Source organism: Kryptolebias marmoratus, linkage group LG3, assembly GCF_001649575.2.
Source record: "Kryptolebias marmoratus isolate JLee-2015 linkage group LG3, ASM164957v2, whole genome shotgun sequence".
Classification (NCBI taxonomy): domain Eukaryota; kingdom Metazoa; phylum Chordata; class Actinopteri; order Cyprinodontiformes; family Rivulidae; genus Kryptolebias; species Kryptolebias marmoratus.
The window spans coordinates 6,679,709-6,691,321 of NC_051432.1; the positions used below are offsets into that span (position 1 = coordinate 6,679,709).

General features: G+C 39.9%; 1 protein-coding gene across 2 annotated transcripts; it reads right to left on the minus strand.

The window, feature by feature from the left end:
• Window positions 1–588: 588 nt before the first annotated feature.
• si:ch211-243a20.3 (uncharacterized protein LOC100151507 homolog) lies at window positions 589–7,212 on the minus strand. Of its 2 annotated transcripts, none has more exons than XM_037974977.1 (4): window positions 6,944–7,212; window positions 5,120–5,255; window positions 4,825–4,954; window positions 589–2,287 (listed from the first exon to the last, which is right to left on the minus strand). In XM_037974977.1, the coding sequence occupies exons 2-4, from the start codon at window positions 5,232–5,234 to the stop codon at window positions 1,990–1,992; spliced, it is 543 nt and encodes a 180-aa protein (XP_037830905.1). In that variant the 5' UTR covers window positions 5,235–5,255; window positions 6,944–7,212; the 3' UTR covers window positions 589–1,989. The 2 variants fall into 2 exon arrangements, with proteins under 2 accessions (XP_037830905.1, XP_037830906.1); XM_037974978.1 differs by lacking the exon at window positions 6,944–7,212 and adding an exon at window positions 5,811–6,837.
• Window positions 7,213–11,613: the final 4,401 nt, after the last annotated feature.

Genomic DNA, 11,613 nt, shown 5'->3' on the forward strand with positions numbered 1-11,613 from the left:
ACTCCTCTTGATGTGCAGGAGCAACGGATCTACTCTGATAACTGAACTTCTCACCCTTTCTCTAAGGAAAAGGCCAGCGACCCTGAAGAGAAAATTCATCGACTGCCTGTATCCGCAATCCCGTTCCTTGGTCCCTACCTAAAGTTCATGACCATAGGTGAGGGTAGGAATGTAGACCAACTGGTAAACAGAGAGTTTTGACTTGCAGCTCAGCTTCCTCTTCACCACAACGGACTGGAACAGAGTATACAATACTGCGGAAGCTGCACCAATCCACCTGTCGATCTTTATCTCCATTCTTCCCTAATTCATGAACAAGACCCCAAGACACTTAAACTCCTCCACTTTAAGCAGCACCTCACTCCCAACCTGATGAGAGCAGTCCACCCTTTTCCACCTGAGGACAATGGCCTCAGATTAGGAGGTGCTGATCCTCATCCCAGCAGCTTCACCCTCGGCTGCGAACTGCTCCAGTGAGAGCTGGAGATTACGGGATGATGACGCCAGCAGGACCACGCTGCAAATAGCATAGACGGAATCCTGAGGCCACAGAACGGGATATCTATCATGAAAGGAATAAATCACATCTTGCAAAGGCCTTTTTTTATTTTCGTTAAATCTGCACAAAAATAATTACTTTAGTAAACTTTTATGTGGACTATTTATCACAGAAGTGATGTTGCTATTTTTTCTCAGTAAGAACAAAGAAGACTAAAACTGTCTGCGTCTCATCATAATGAAACACTTTCCTGATTTGATTTGATTTATTATTCATTTTACAATAGATATTTGGCAAGTTTAAATAGAACAACATTATCCCATAATAACAACACATTCATTTAGATAATGAATACTGTCATTATAAGTCTTATAAGTCTTCTTCGCTTCTGTTTTAACAAAACACAGTCTATATTTCTCTGCTGAAAAGATGATAAAATTGTTTTAAAGTAGCTCATTTTCATCTAAGGACATAAACTAAACAAACCCATTTATATCATATTTCAAATAGAAACAAAAAAAGGGGGAAAAAACCACAATGCTCAAGAATTATATATATATATATAAAGTCCAAAACATTTTAAAACATCCATTAGAGTCGGAGGAATTTTGAACGTGACAAGTTTTCTCAAATTAGTCATCTCAGCCATCTCAAGCCTGTCTCAAAAGTTTCTCTTAGTTTCTGTAATTTCAGAGCTGTCTTTTTTTGTCAATAAACTTCCAAACTCCTGGTGAATTTTGGCCTAAATATTGCAGAGGGTTTGTTTAAACGTGTTGATTATATTCAAAAATATTGGACCAGAACCTAAAAGTTTAAGCTGGAAGAGAACCAGGCTCCCCCATAGGCTGGCTCCACTACAAGTTTTAAGTCCCGCCCCCTCCATGTAAACAACTGGACATTGCTCTAATTTAAATTTAAGTAATTTTTTCCAGTTGTTGACTTTTGTTGACTCACATTACGTTTAATTGTAATTAGTTATGTCATGCTTAAAATAAAGGTTGTGTGACTCCATGATGGTGTTCTGGTGAATAGGCGTGCATTGTCTCTGGTTCCAAAAATACAACATGGCAGGACCTGTGAACGGGTCCTGCTGGCTTCCAACAACTAAATAAGCTGGGGACATTTGCTTCAATGTGATAATGTGTGTATGTCAGTGGTTCAGTGTGATTCTAAGTGATAATTTGTTTATTATCTCACAATTCTGTGTCACCAACTGGTCCCTAAGTTTTAGCTCAATGAGATACTAGTTTTAGACACTAGTATACTTTTAGATACTCATTTAGTGGTTAGTTGTTAGTTGTAGTCAAGCAGCCAGGATTTTCCAAGCTGTAAAACAACAAACTTTTAGACACTGAGGGCAGAAGCCATTATTCTCAGTCTCACAGGATGATCGGAGCTTATGTTGAATATAATTTGCCAGTTGTGGAGTGTAGTTTGAAGGCTTTCAATCATTATACAGAACTTCCTCTTTCCTTCTCGGCCCATTTGCCTCACTCTGAAGCAGCTCCCCGGTTCTTCAGGACCCTGACCCGTCTCCTCCTCACCACCCGGCTCCCCCTCGGCCCGCTCGCCCTCTCTGCGTTCTTCAGGGCGTAGCGGGCGAGGCTCACCACCTCCCCTTTCAGAGCCCCGCTGCTTGCAGTTTCCTCTCCGTCTCCTCCACGGTAGCCGTGGCGACGGAGGTAAGGCTCCAGCGTTGCTAGGCGATGAGAGAGCTCAGTGATGCGGTGGTGCAGCAGGGAGACTTCCCTGAAGAGGTCGTTGACAGACTCAGACAGAGGGCGCACCCTGCAGGAGGAGCAGAGGAAACAGTCTGAGAACAGCTCTGCCATCAAAACGTCTCCTACTGTCTGAAAGATTTGTTCTTTTCTTTTAATCGCTTTGTTGTTTAGGTCATAATCATCATGTGAGATCCTTTTCCGCATGCTTTTGTTCTGACCTTCTGTTTCCTTTATGTAGTGCACTACTACTTGGAATTAAAAAGCAGCATTCCTTAGGGGAGTGCATATCGCCCGCCACCTTGCATGTTAAAGTTTTATATACAGCACTCAAAGTATGTGTTGGGGATGAGTGTCAGCTACTACCACACAAAGTTTTTTCACTCTATAGCTGTTAAACTAACTGCATCATCATAATTTTTGTGTTTGCTATTGTCCTTTATCTTAAATCAGGTTGAGTCCAAAAGTGAATGAGCTGTAGTTGAACATTCAGTCATTACTCGCTGAGGGTTTCATGAAAATTTGTCTCGTTAGTTCATGAGATATTTTGCTAACAGACAAACAAATGCACACCCAGACGTGGGCAAAAACATATCGCCTTTCGACTTTTGCTAGCAGGCGATCAATAAGCAAATGAAAGATAGACAAACACCAGGAAAAATCTTAAGGAAAAATCTTCCAACTTTTTTTTTAATTGAGGTGTGCTTTGCTATTAAAGAGTGATGCTTTTTTTTTTTTAAAATAAACCCCCTGTCCCCATGAAGGTTTCATAAGCACTAAAATAGTGTTGGGGTAAAAATCTTTTTATGTTTGAAAAATGTTTGGTCTTACGGCTGTGTTGCATCATCTTTTCTGTAAAACGTTAAGAAACTGCAGCTTCTGATGGTAAAAAAAAATAAAAAACAAGCAAAAATGTTTTTCATTTTTGCTTGTTCAGCTGCTTAACGGTTTGCCGCCTCTGTCTGTTGTTTCTGCAACAAACGTCCTAAATGTTCTCAGAGACGACTCCTGGAGCAGAACATCGTCAGACTCTTTTCTGCTGAATTATAGGAGGTTTTTGCTGCTCAGAGGATGCAAACTCCTAGCATTCGTAGAAAAAATGCATATCACCCGTTGCCTTTCATGTCAGTTTTAAATTAAGATAGTCATGTGCTGAGAAATAACAAAATTAGACGATTTAGTCAAACCTTGAAAATCATGTTTTTGCACTATTTCATCCAATAAGATGTCGCAGTATACATTGTAAATGACTCTCAGCTACAACTGCATCAAATAGTAGTTCAGCCATTTTGTTTTTTCTAAGGTCAGTTGGCTGTGGAGTCCAAACATTAATCCGTTGTAGAGACATGTCTAGTAATTATTTACTGCAAGTTTCATTAAAATTCGTTCAGTGGTTCATGAGACAGACAAATACACACACACACACACACACACACACAGGCAAAAACATGATTGCCTTTTAGCAGCAGTCACTAATGAAAGGGTGAGTTTAGGCTGCAGCAGGTTTTATAGAAACTGAGCCTCAAACAAACTGGAGCAAAAACTGCAAGTCGTGTCAAAACAAATCCTTGAACCAAAACTTATGGTGGACACGTGTGTAAGTTTTTTTCTATATCTACCAAGCATTACGTAGGAAGGTTCACTTAAGGCTTTAAAGAAAAAAAAAATTCACATACAACGGATGTCACTGAGAGTTTAGATGCTCACTCTGCATTTTGGGAGGATTTGAGTGAAAACCTACAGTCTTACAGCAGTGAGACAAACACTGAGTGAAAGAGGACATAAAGGCCTACATTCTGATGTAGAAACTGTATAAGAAGTAAAAAAAAAGTTTATTTGCAAAATCTTTGGAAAGTGTCAGGATTTGGGGGTTATTGTTATTCTTAATGTTTAAGTTTAGGTTTATTTGTGTCTTTTACTTTGTTATTTAGTTGCCTTTATGTTTAGTGTGGGTTTAGTTCTGTTTTTGTTCCTTTTTGTCTTTGTTTCCTGTCATCACTTCTCCTCAGTCAGTCTCCTGTTTTCCTGCCACGCCCATCTTCACCTGATCGTAGCTGTAATCACTCACCTGTGCCCACTTCCCCTAATTACCTTCTGCTTTTAAAACCTGCTCATTTCCTCCATTCACTGCTGGTTCATTGTTTGCCTCTTGTCTTGCTTCATGTCTTGCCTTGGGTTTGGATTTTGTTATGTTTAGTTTTGCTGCCTCGTCAGCCTTTGTTTTGTTCTTTTATTCTTAATAAATTAGTTATTTTAAGTTCTTGTCATGAGTCTGTGCTCTGGGTTTGCCTCCTTCTCTTCCCAACCTGACAGAAAGTTTGAACAGCTCAATCGTTAGTCACAAGGTCACTGTTCAAGTTGACAACATTTCCTGGTGAATTCTCCAAAAATCATTCAACTTAAAATGTGATTGTTAAAAATCCTTAAAACTGAAGTCTGAGATGTGGAGCTCCAAAAAGGGCTGGTTTTTCTCACTCATATCACTAAATTAAGCAGTAATTTCCCTTTTTTTAATTTCATTTCCACCCTACAGTGTAGTTGTAACACTCATGGAACATGTCCTCCTGATGAACTAGTCCAGTCTGCTCAGTGGCGGCTGGGAGGTACCTGGAGTAGTCGGGCAGCAGCGTGCTGGGCTGAGAGTGCAGCAAAGTCTTGATCTCACTGAAGATGCGTTTTCCCCAGGCATCTAAAACTCTGGTCACGCTGCGCACCGAGGCCACGTTCACGCTGTCAGCTGAAAGCAGAACACCATCAGGCTTGGATTTACACAACAAAACGCAGCCCGCAAGCGACTCGTGAGGCGTTCAGATGACTTTCATCACTCCGACCCATCTGGAGAGTTCGCTGCGTTTCGTTCAGCTGTCAGAGTTCAAAGCCTCGGCAGCTCGTAAATTTCTACCTCCTTCTCTGTAGTTCCAGTGGCCGGCATCCAGCCCGTTCTCCTCGCCGGCTGCACGGGCCCCGGTCGCCGTGGCAACCACCATCAACAGCACCAGCGGAGAGAGAGGGGCCATGACGATCAGAGAGGCGTTCTCCTTTAAAACAAAAAAGGTGATAATGATAAGAGGGAGAACAAACCTACACGTGGTCTTTGTTGAAAATGAACAGAAATAACATCCCAGACATGTGAGTTAAATGTCAGCTTTAACTCAAGTGCAGTAATTAAGAACAAAACTGTTTAGACTTACTGATGGATACTGCAACATTTTACACTCAAATGTGTGGAGAAAAACACAAATTTATGCTTCTCCATTTATATGTGTGAAACACCACAGTCACCATCATTGTCACAATAAATATCAGCAGTTAAATTAGTCAATAAATGCTCCTTTAATCCTCTAACTTTGATTATTTAACCATTTTTCTTCTTTCATTGTTTAAGTGGTGGCTCTGATTACTTTAGCCTTCAGACAGGTGATCTGAAATCATGTTTAAAGTAGAGCTGTGAGCACTTTTCAGAAAAGCAGAGATTGTTTTTTTGGCCCATGCGATATGTAATCAAACCCTCCTGCTAGGAGGTGTCACTGTTTGCTGCATCAGGCAAAAACCTTTTAAAGGTCCATGATCAGCATGATGAATGGATGAATCACCTGTCGTCTGGGAAAACCTGTAAAATTATCTTTCAGTGATATGATCCGCACACTCGGAACCCCAGAGTTTTATCAGATGCCAGTTTTATTTGTATTTTATGCCATTTTCAGTAGGTATGCTGGTGTAGATTTTCAGTCATCTTATCCTATTTTGAAAAAAAAAAAAAGCAAAACAAGCAATCAATCAGTAAAGTCAGTTAAAAAAAACTCAATCATCAGACCATACCACAACTCTTCCTTTTAATGGCAGAAATGTAAAAATACTGTATAATTAATATAAGTTTAAATGAGTTCTTAGAAACCCCTAAATTAAGTAACACAAAGTTAAATGTGCTCATGTTTCTAATTTAACTGTTAAATATCTGATTCATTCATGTCTGGTTTGATTTTAGTGAACATTAGAGCTGGATGGTGTGATTTATAGATGGTCCCTAAACCCTCGTTTCACCTCCGATGTTATTACTTCTGTTTACTTGTTCACACTGAAAACCAAACTAAACTCAATACCCGCTGCGCACAGGCGCTAATTTTACTGCAAATCCATGCGCGCTGATTGACTAAACTGATGGACCCTTGCGTCCCTGGTTTTTAATTCAGTCCCCAGCAGCCAGCGGGAGATCATCTTGTGCTGAGAAATGACAAAATCCTGATATTCCAATTATCTGCACTAATGTTCAAAACTTCTATAGCCTGCTAAAGGAAGGAAAGAAACTACTGAACGGGGGGGAAGCACAACAGGTGTCTCGTACAACGTGGCCTGGATCCGAGTACAACAGAGCTGATAATTGGTCTGATTTTGTACAAAGACTAAATTAAACAACCCTCTTCTGAGAGCTGAATCAACGTGTTTGTTCTGAGAAGGGAAGGCGCTCCAATTTGGCAAAGTTACATTTAAAATATTTTTTTTTTCACCCCCTCCATGATTCCAGTCTGTTTGTGAAAAACAATCCTGCAGGTACAGGCAGAAACGAGGACAGATAAAAGCAGAAAACTAAACAGATTCCAGCCATATGATGCTTTTGGCTTTTTATGAAATAATGAGCCGGTGACTCATTGTTTTGTGGTTAATAATGTTCTGATGAGGTTTGGAGGCAGATTAAAGGCACAATAACGTGATACAGCTTGAGTCAAACCTGCTAAAACACTCTTCAGCTTTTCGGACCTCCCTTCCAGCTGCAGAAAACCTTCAGGCTGGAGTCTGTTGTGGAAAAATGGTTGCACGCTCCCAAAGTGAAGGGATGACTTCAGGACCGTCAGTGCTGTGGTCCTCTCTCCTTCTCCTCCCTGGTTCCCGAGCTCCCTCAGATCACAGCTGTGGGGTAGAAACATGGAGCTCCGGGTTCTGGTTCTGAGTCGTTGAAGGAAACTCTTCATCCGAGGTGGGTCTGTGAGTTGTGGGATCTCTACACGCCCACCTCCCACTCCCTCACTCGGAAAGATTCCACAGTCCAGCTGCTGCCAGATGTGAGGCACATCCTCCCACTCCAGGTCTGATGGTTTACCTGTTTGTGTGTTCAGGTGATGATTGTCTCACACTGTGTGTCAGAGATGTAACCCATCCATCCATTTCCTTTACCTGCTTCTCCATTCCGGGTCGCGGGGGTACTGCCTATCTCCAGCAGTCTGGCTGCAAGATGCTCGCACAAATTCTGCAAAACTTCGGTTCAGAGTTTAGATTTTTTAAGTCTGACTTCATTTTTTTCCTTTGTTAAAAGGAGCTGATGAGAATATTCACTTCTGTTCCCTGAATTTATCTTGAAGCCATAATAGCTGTCAAAATATGGGATTTTTCAATGTTTTGACTTGAATTGTTTGTATATGTGTATCATTTCTAATAATTTAAAAAAACAAACTAAATAAGCATTATTCACTACCAAAAGTCTACCGAATAATTTGTAATAAATGAGCAAAATCAGTAGAATCAGGTTTTGTTGCCAACAATTACGAGTTTGTTTATATCTGAGCATTGAGAAGTTCCTTTTGGACAGTCTCGGCATTGGATGGCTGGTGAGTGAGTTGAATATTCCCCGCATGTAAACAGAAAGGATAAAGCGCTTTTTCTTCTTCTTTAAAGAAACGGTGACTAAAAGCAGCGGTAGAGAGCGTCAGAGCGAATGCTGTGGCTAATATCATCTGAGCATGAGTTGTGCTGAGATATTCTGAACTCCAACAGGAGAATTTCTGTAACTGATCGTTGAATTTAGCTGTAAACAAAAGCGAGGAATATTTGCTGTTTTCTAACATAATTTTTTACAAAAACCCTGAAGAGTTTGAGTTACATGAACCCCCAAACAATCATTTATTCATGTAGAAATTGTGTTAGGAACATAAAAATTCAAATCAAAAAACAATGAAGAATCACATATCTTGACAGCTGTTAGGGCTTTAATGTAACCAGTTTGTGCTCTTTTTATTTTCTATTAAACTTGAAACTTTCACGTTTACACAGACGCATTTGCTTTGCTGAATTATCGCATTCCTCCGTTTGGTTCTGCAGTTAATGCAAACATCTGTTAAACATCTACAGACATGATGAATCAGTTTACAAGAACAGGTATGAAGGATTTTCGTTGGTTTTATTGCTGATTTTGAGGAAGACCTTTTTATCTCCATGTTGTTTTACTACAATGAACTACTTCCAGTTTCTGCTTACGTTGGTCAGGAAAATTCAAATATACAAACCTGACCTCATCAATCCACTCATGTAAATTAATTATATACTTTCTTTAATCTTTAGTTCATTTTAAAGACATGGTGGACGCAAACATTAACCTGATAGAAGAAAAGATGTGCCAGATTTAGCCTTTTCCATCCACAGTCAGTGCAGGAAGGACTGACAAGATGTTTATTATTCGTAAGAATGCCTCCTTTCTACACATTTGTTTACTTCAGTTATATCTTTAAAAAGAACTGCACCAATGTAAAGTTTTACTGAAACCAGTTTTGAAGACTTGGCGTATTGCCCGTCACTTTTCATGCCAAACCTTTTGTGCCACGTCCCTACATATTAGCACTCATATGTAGGGACCACTCTCAGCTACTACCACAACAAGTTTCAATTCAATATGTGCCATTATTGTGTTTGCTGAGACTGATTAGCTGTGGAAGCCATCTTGGATCAGGCCGACTCAGTAGATGTGCATCCAGTGATTACTTCCTGAAAGTTTTTGGCAGAAAATTAAAAAGTTTACAAAGTCAGTGTTTTGTTTTCAAGTTGCAGCATTAACACACACATCTGACATTAGCGATGTGTATTACTCTTAAAAACAGCTGCTGTTTGACACTTGGATGATATTTGATATTTGTTTAACTAAAACCTAATGCATTATTTACTGATGTTTGAGTTATAAAGTCTAATAGAAGTTAAAGCACAAAATCAGACAAACAGGGGCGTGGCTTTGGTGGGCGTGGCTGGTCCTAGGCCCACCCACTTTAAGTCAATTTTTTTTCCTATTCCTATTTTGGGGGAACTATTTAAAAACAGTCATATAAAAGTTACGATCTAATTGCCTTACTAAATACTAGTAACACTTGGTTGAATTTAGGTTTGATTTTTCAAACGTTATCATGCGATTTTACGGAGCCCCTAAGGGGTCATGGAGGAAAAAAAAAAAGGAAAAAAATCCCGACTTATTATCTCGAGATCCCGAGAAACTAAGTCGAGATCTCGAGATAATAAGTCGGGATTTTTTTCCTTTTTTTTTTTCCTCCATGACCCCTTAGGGGCTCCGTACGATTTACCTGTGGGCTGTAACTAAACATTATAAATGATAGAAACTGTATACAGTTTGGCTTTTTGTTTTATGTGCCCAAAGCCATTTCAGTTGTCTGACAGGCATTTGGTTTATTCTGAATATAGTTTATTGCATCGGTAATTCAACAGTACACTTTTTAAACAACAAACAAATAAATATTTTTCTGTTTTTTGAAGTATTTTTACTAGCTATGGTAAATTTTGTGCCCCACCCACCTTTAATCAGGATCAGGATTTAATCAGGTACATTCATTTCTGACTGCGCAACTGGATTAAAGTCATTTCTTTAAAAAACAAACCAAAAACAGTTTGTTTCATGACAACACCACCAGGCAGGAAGTAACACAAAGGAAAAGTTTAGTTTTAACAAATGGTGCCACATTTCCCTATAAAATAAAGCAATGTAAAAACAAAGAAACAAAGAAAAGCATAAATTTGGTAACTGAAGTTTTTTTTTAGAATTTCTAACACGTATATTTTTCATGTGTATTCTTATATTTTTGTACACATATTCAGATTCAGAGCTCAGCTTCTCTGGTTCAAAAGTCAGCGTGTATGTTTTTCTCTTTAATTGTGTTTCTTGAGTACTCAGAGGACCTTTCAACCAAATTGCTTCATGTATTTTTGTTTTTAAGTCAGGAACAGATTTGTTCGAGTTCCTCTCCAAGAAGGGGGAGAGATAAGGAGTGTGGGAGATGGAAAAATTAGACTGAACGAGTCATTTTTCCTCCCCTGGCATCCAGATGTTCCTCCAGCTCGTGTGTCTGTTTTCATGCTGCTGCAGAGGTGAGATCAGTGTTGGCCTGCTGATACAGAGAGAAAACGGTGAAAGAGTCAAGCGGAGAGGAGGAGAGAAAGAGAATCAGTTCAACACATGGGTTTGGATAAAAACAGCTGCTCTCTTCAACATCTGTAGGCGTGCGGACACACACACACACACACACACACACACACACACACACACACACACACTGCAGCCTCAGAGCTCTGGTTTACATTACCAACATGCAATTTGTCACTTTCTTCTGAATTTCAAAAATACACACACACACACAAATGGCTCACATGCTCTTCTCTTGAAAGCGCGTGAGGAGTTACAACACGCTGTTGTTTCTCCAACACCGTCTCACTGTGGAGAAGAGCCGACACTGCACTTTGCCTCCCCTCCAGAAGCTGATGAAGCCCAAACGCTGCACACAGAAACGCTCCCTTTTAACCACAAGACAGAGCAAATCACAGGGGTCATAATGTTCTGGAAAGATAACAAACAATACCTTGCCTGTTGAAGAAACCTCTTTGAACGACCTAAGTTTGGGAGAACAGAGTTTGATTCTGATCAGACTGATGAGCTGATGGCTAGTGTGAACTGATGTCCTAAACGACTCTAGTCTCAAACGTCTTATAGCAGTAAATGAAAACACTACTCCACCATGATTCATGGTTATTCACACAGAGTTCTGTGGTTGGTTGCAAGTGCAAATAGCAGCAGGTAGCTGTAGCACTTCAGGTGCATCCTGAGGCACTTCCAACAATGTTTCTGCCAAACAGGGTACAGTGGAATTGACAGCAATGTAAAAAAAAGTTTAAATAGTAGCATTTGAATGAACAGCCTTGAACTTTTTGAAGATTAGGACGACAGCTATCTGCTTTGGAAGTGGCACCCCTCAGACAAGCTGTTATTAGCTCGTCAAAGCAGTCGAGGCACTTCCAAAAGTGATTGCTGCCGACTTAAAACAGCTCCAGCGTTCAAAGTTTCACTGCAGTCCATGCAATAGCTGTTATTAAAACTTTTTGAATTGCTGTCAACTTTGCATGACATGATTGTTTCAGCAGATATGTTATGATGTTTCCACCAGAAGTGTCTGAAGTACTACAGCTAGCTGCTGCTACTGCTGCTGCTGCTGCTATTTACAATTGCAAATGACCACAGAATCCTGTGTAAATGTCTATGCAATGCAAAACTGATGGCAATGCAAAGATTTATAAAATAGCGTTCACATGAACTACTATGAAATATCTGAGACTGAAGCTGCTTTATGACAGCAGAAG

What these genes read in the sequence shown, in the direction of transcription:
- si:ch211-243a20.3 (XM_037974977.1), bottom strand. Translation starts at nt 5,234, where the DNA reads ATGGCCCCTCTCTCTCCGCTGGTGCTGTTGATGGTGGTTGCCACGGCG. An exon ending in CTGGAACTACAGAGAAGGAG is followed by an intron (nt 4,955 to 5,119) that starts GTAGAAATTTAC and finishes TTCTGCTTTCAG; the next exon opens with CTGACAGCGTGAACGTGGCC. An exon ending in CTGCTGCCCGACTACTCCAG is followed by an intron (nt 2,288 to 4,824) that starts GTACCTCCCAGC and finishes CTCCTCCTGCAG; the next exon opens with GGTGCGCCCTCTGTCTGAGT.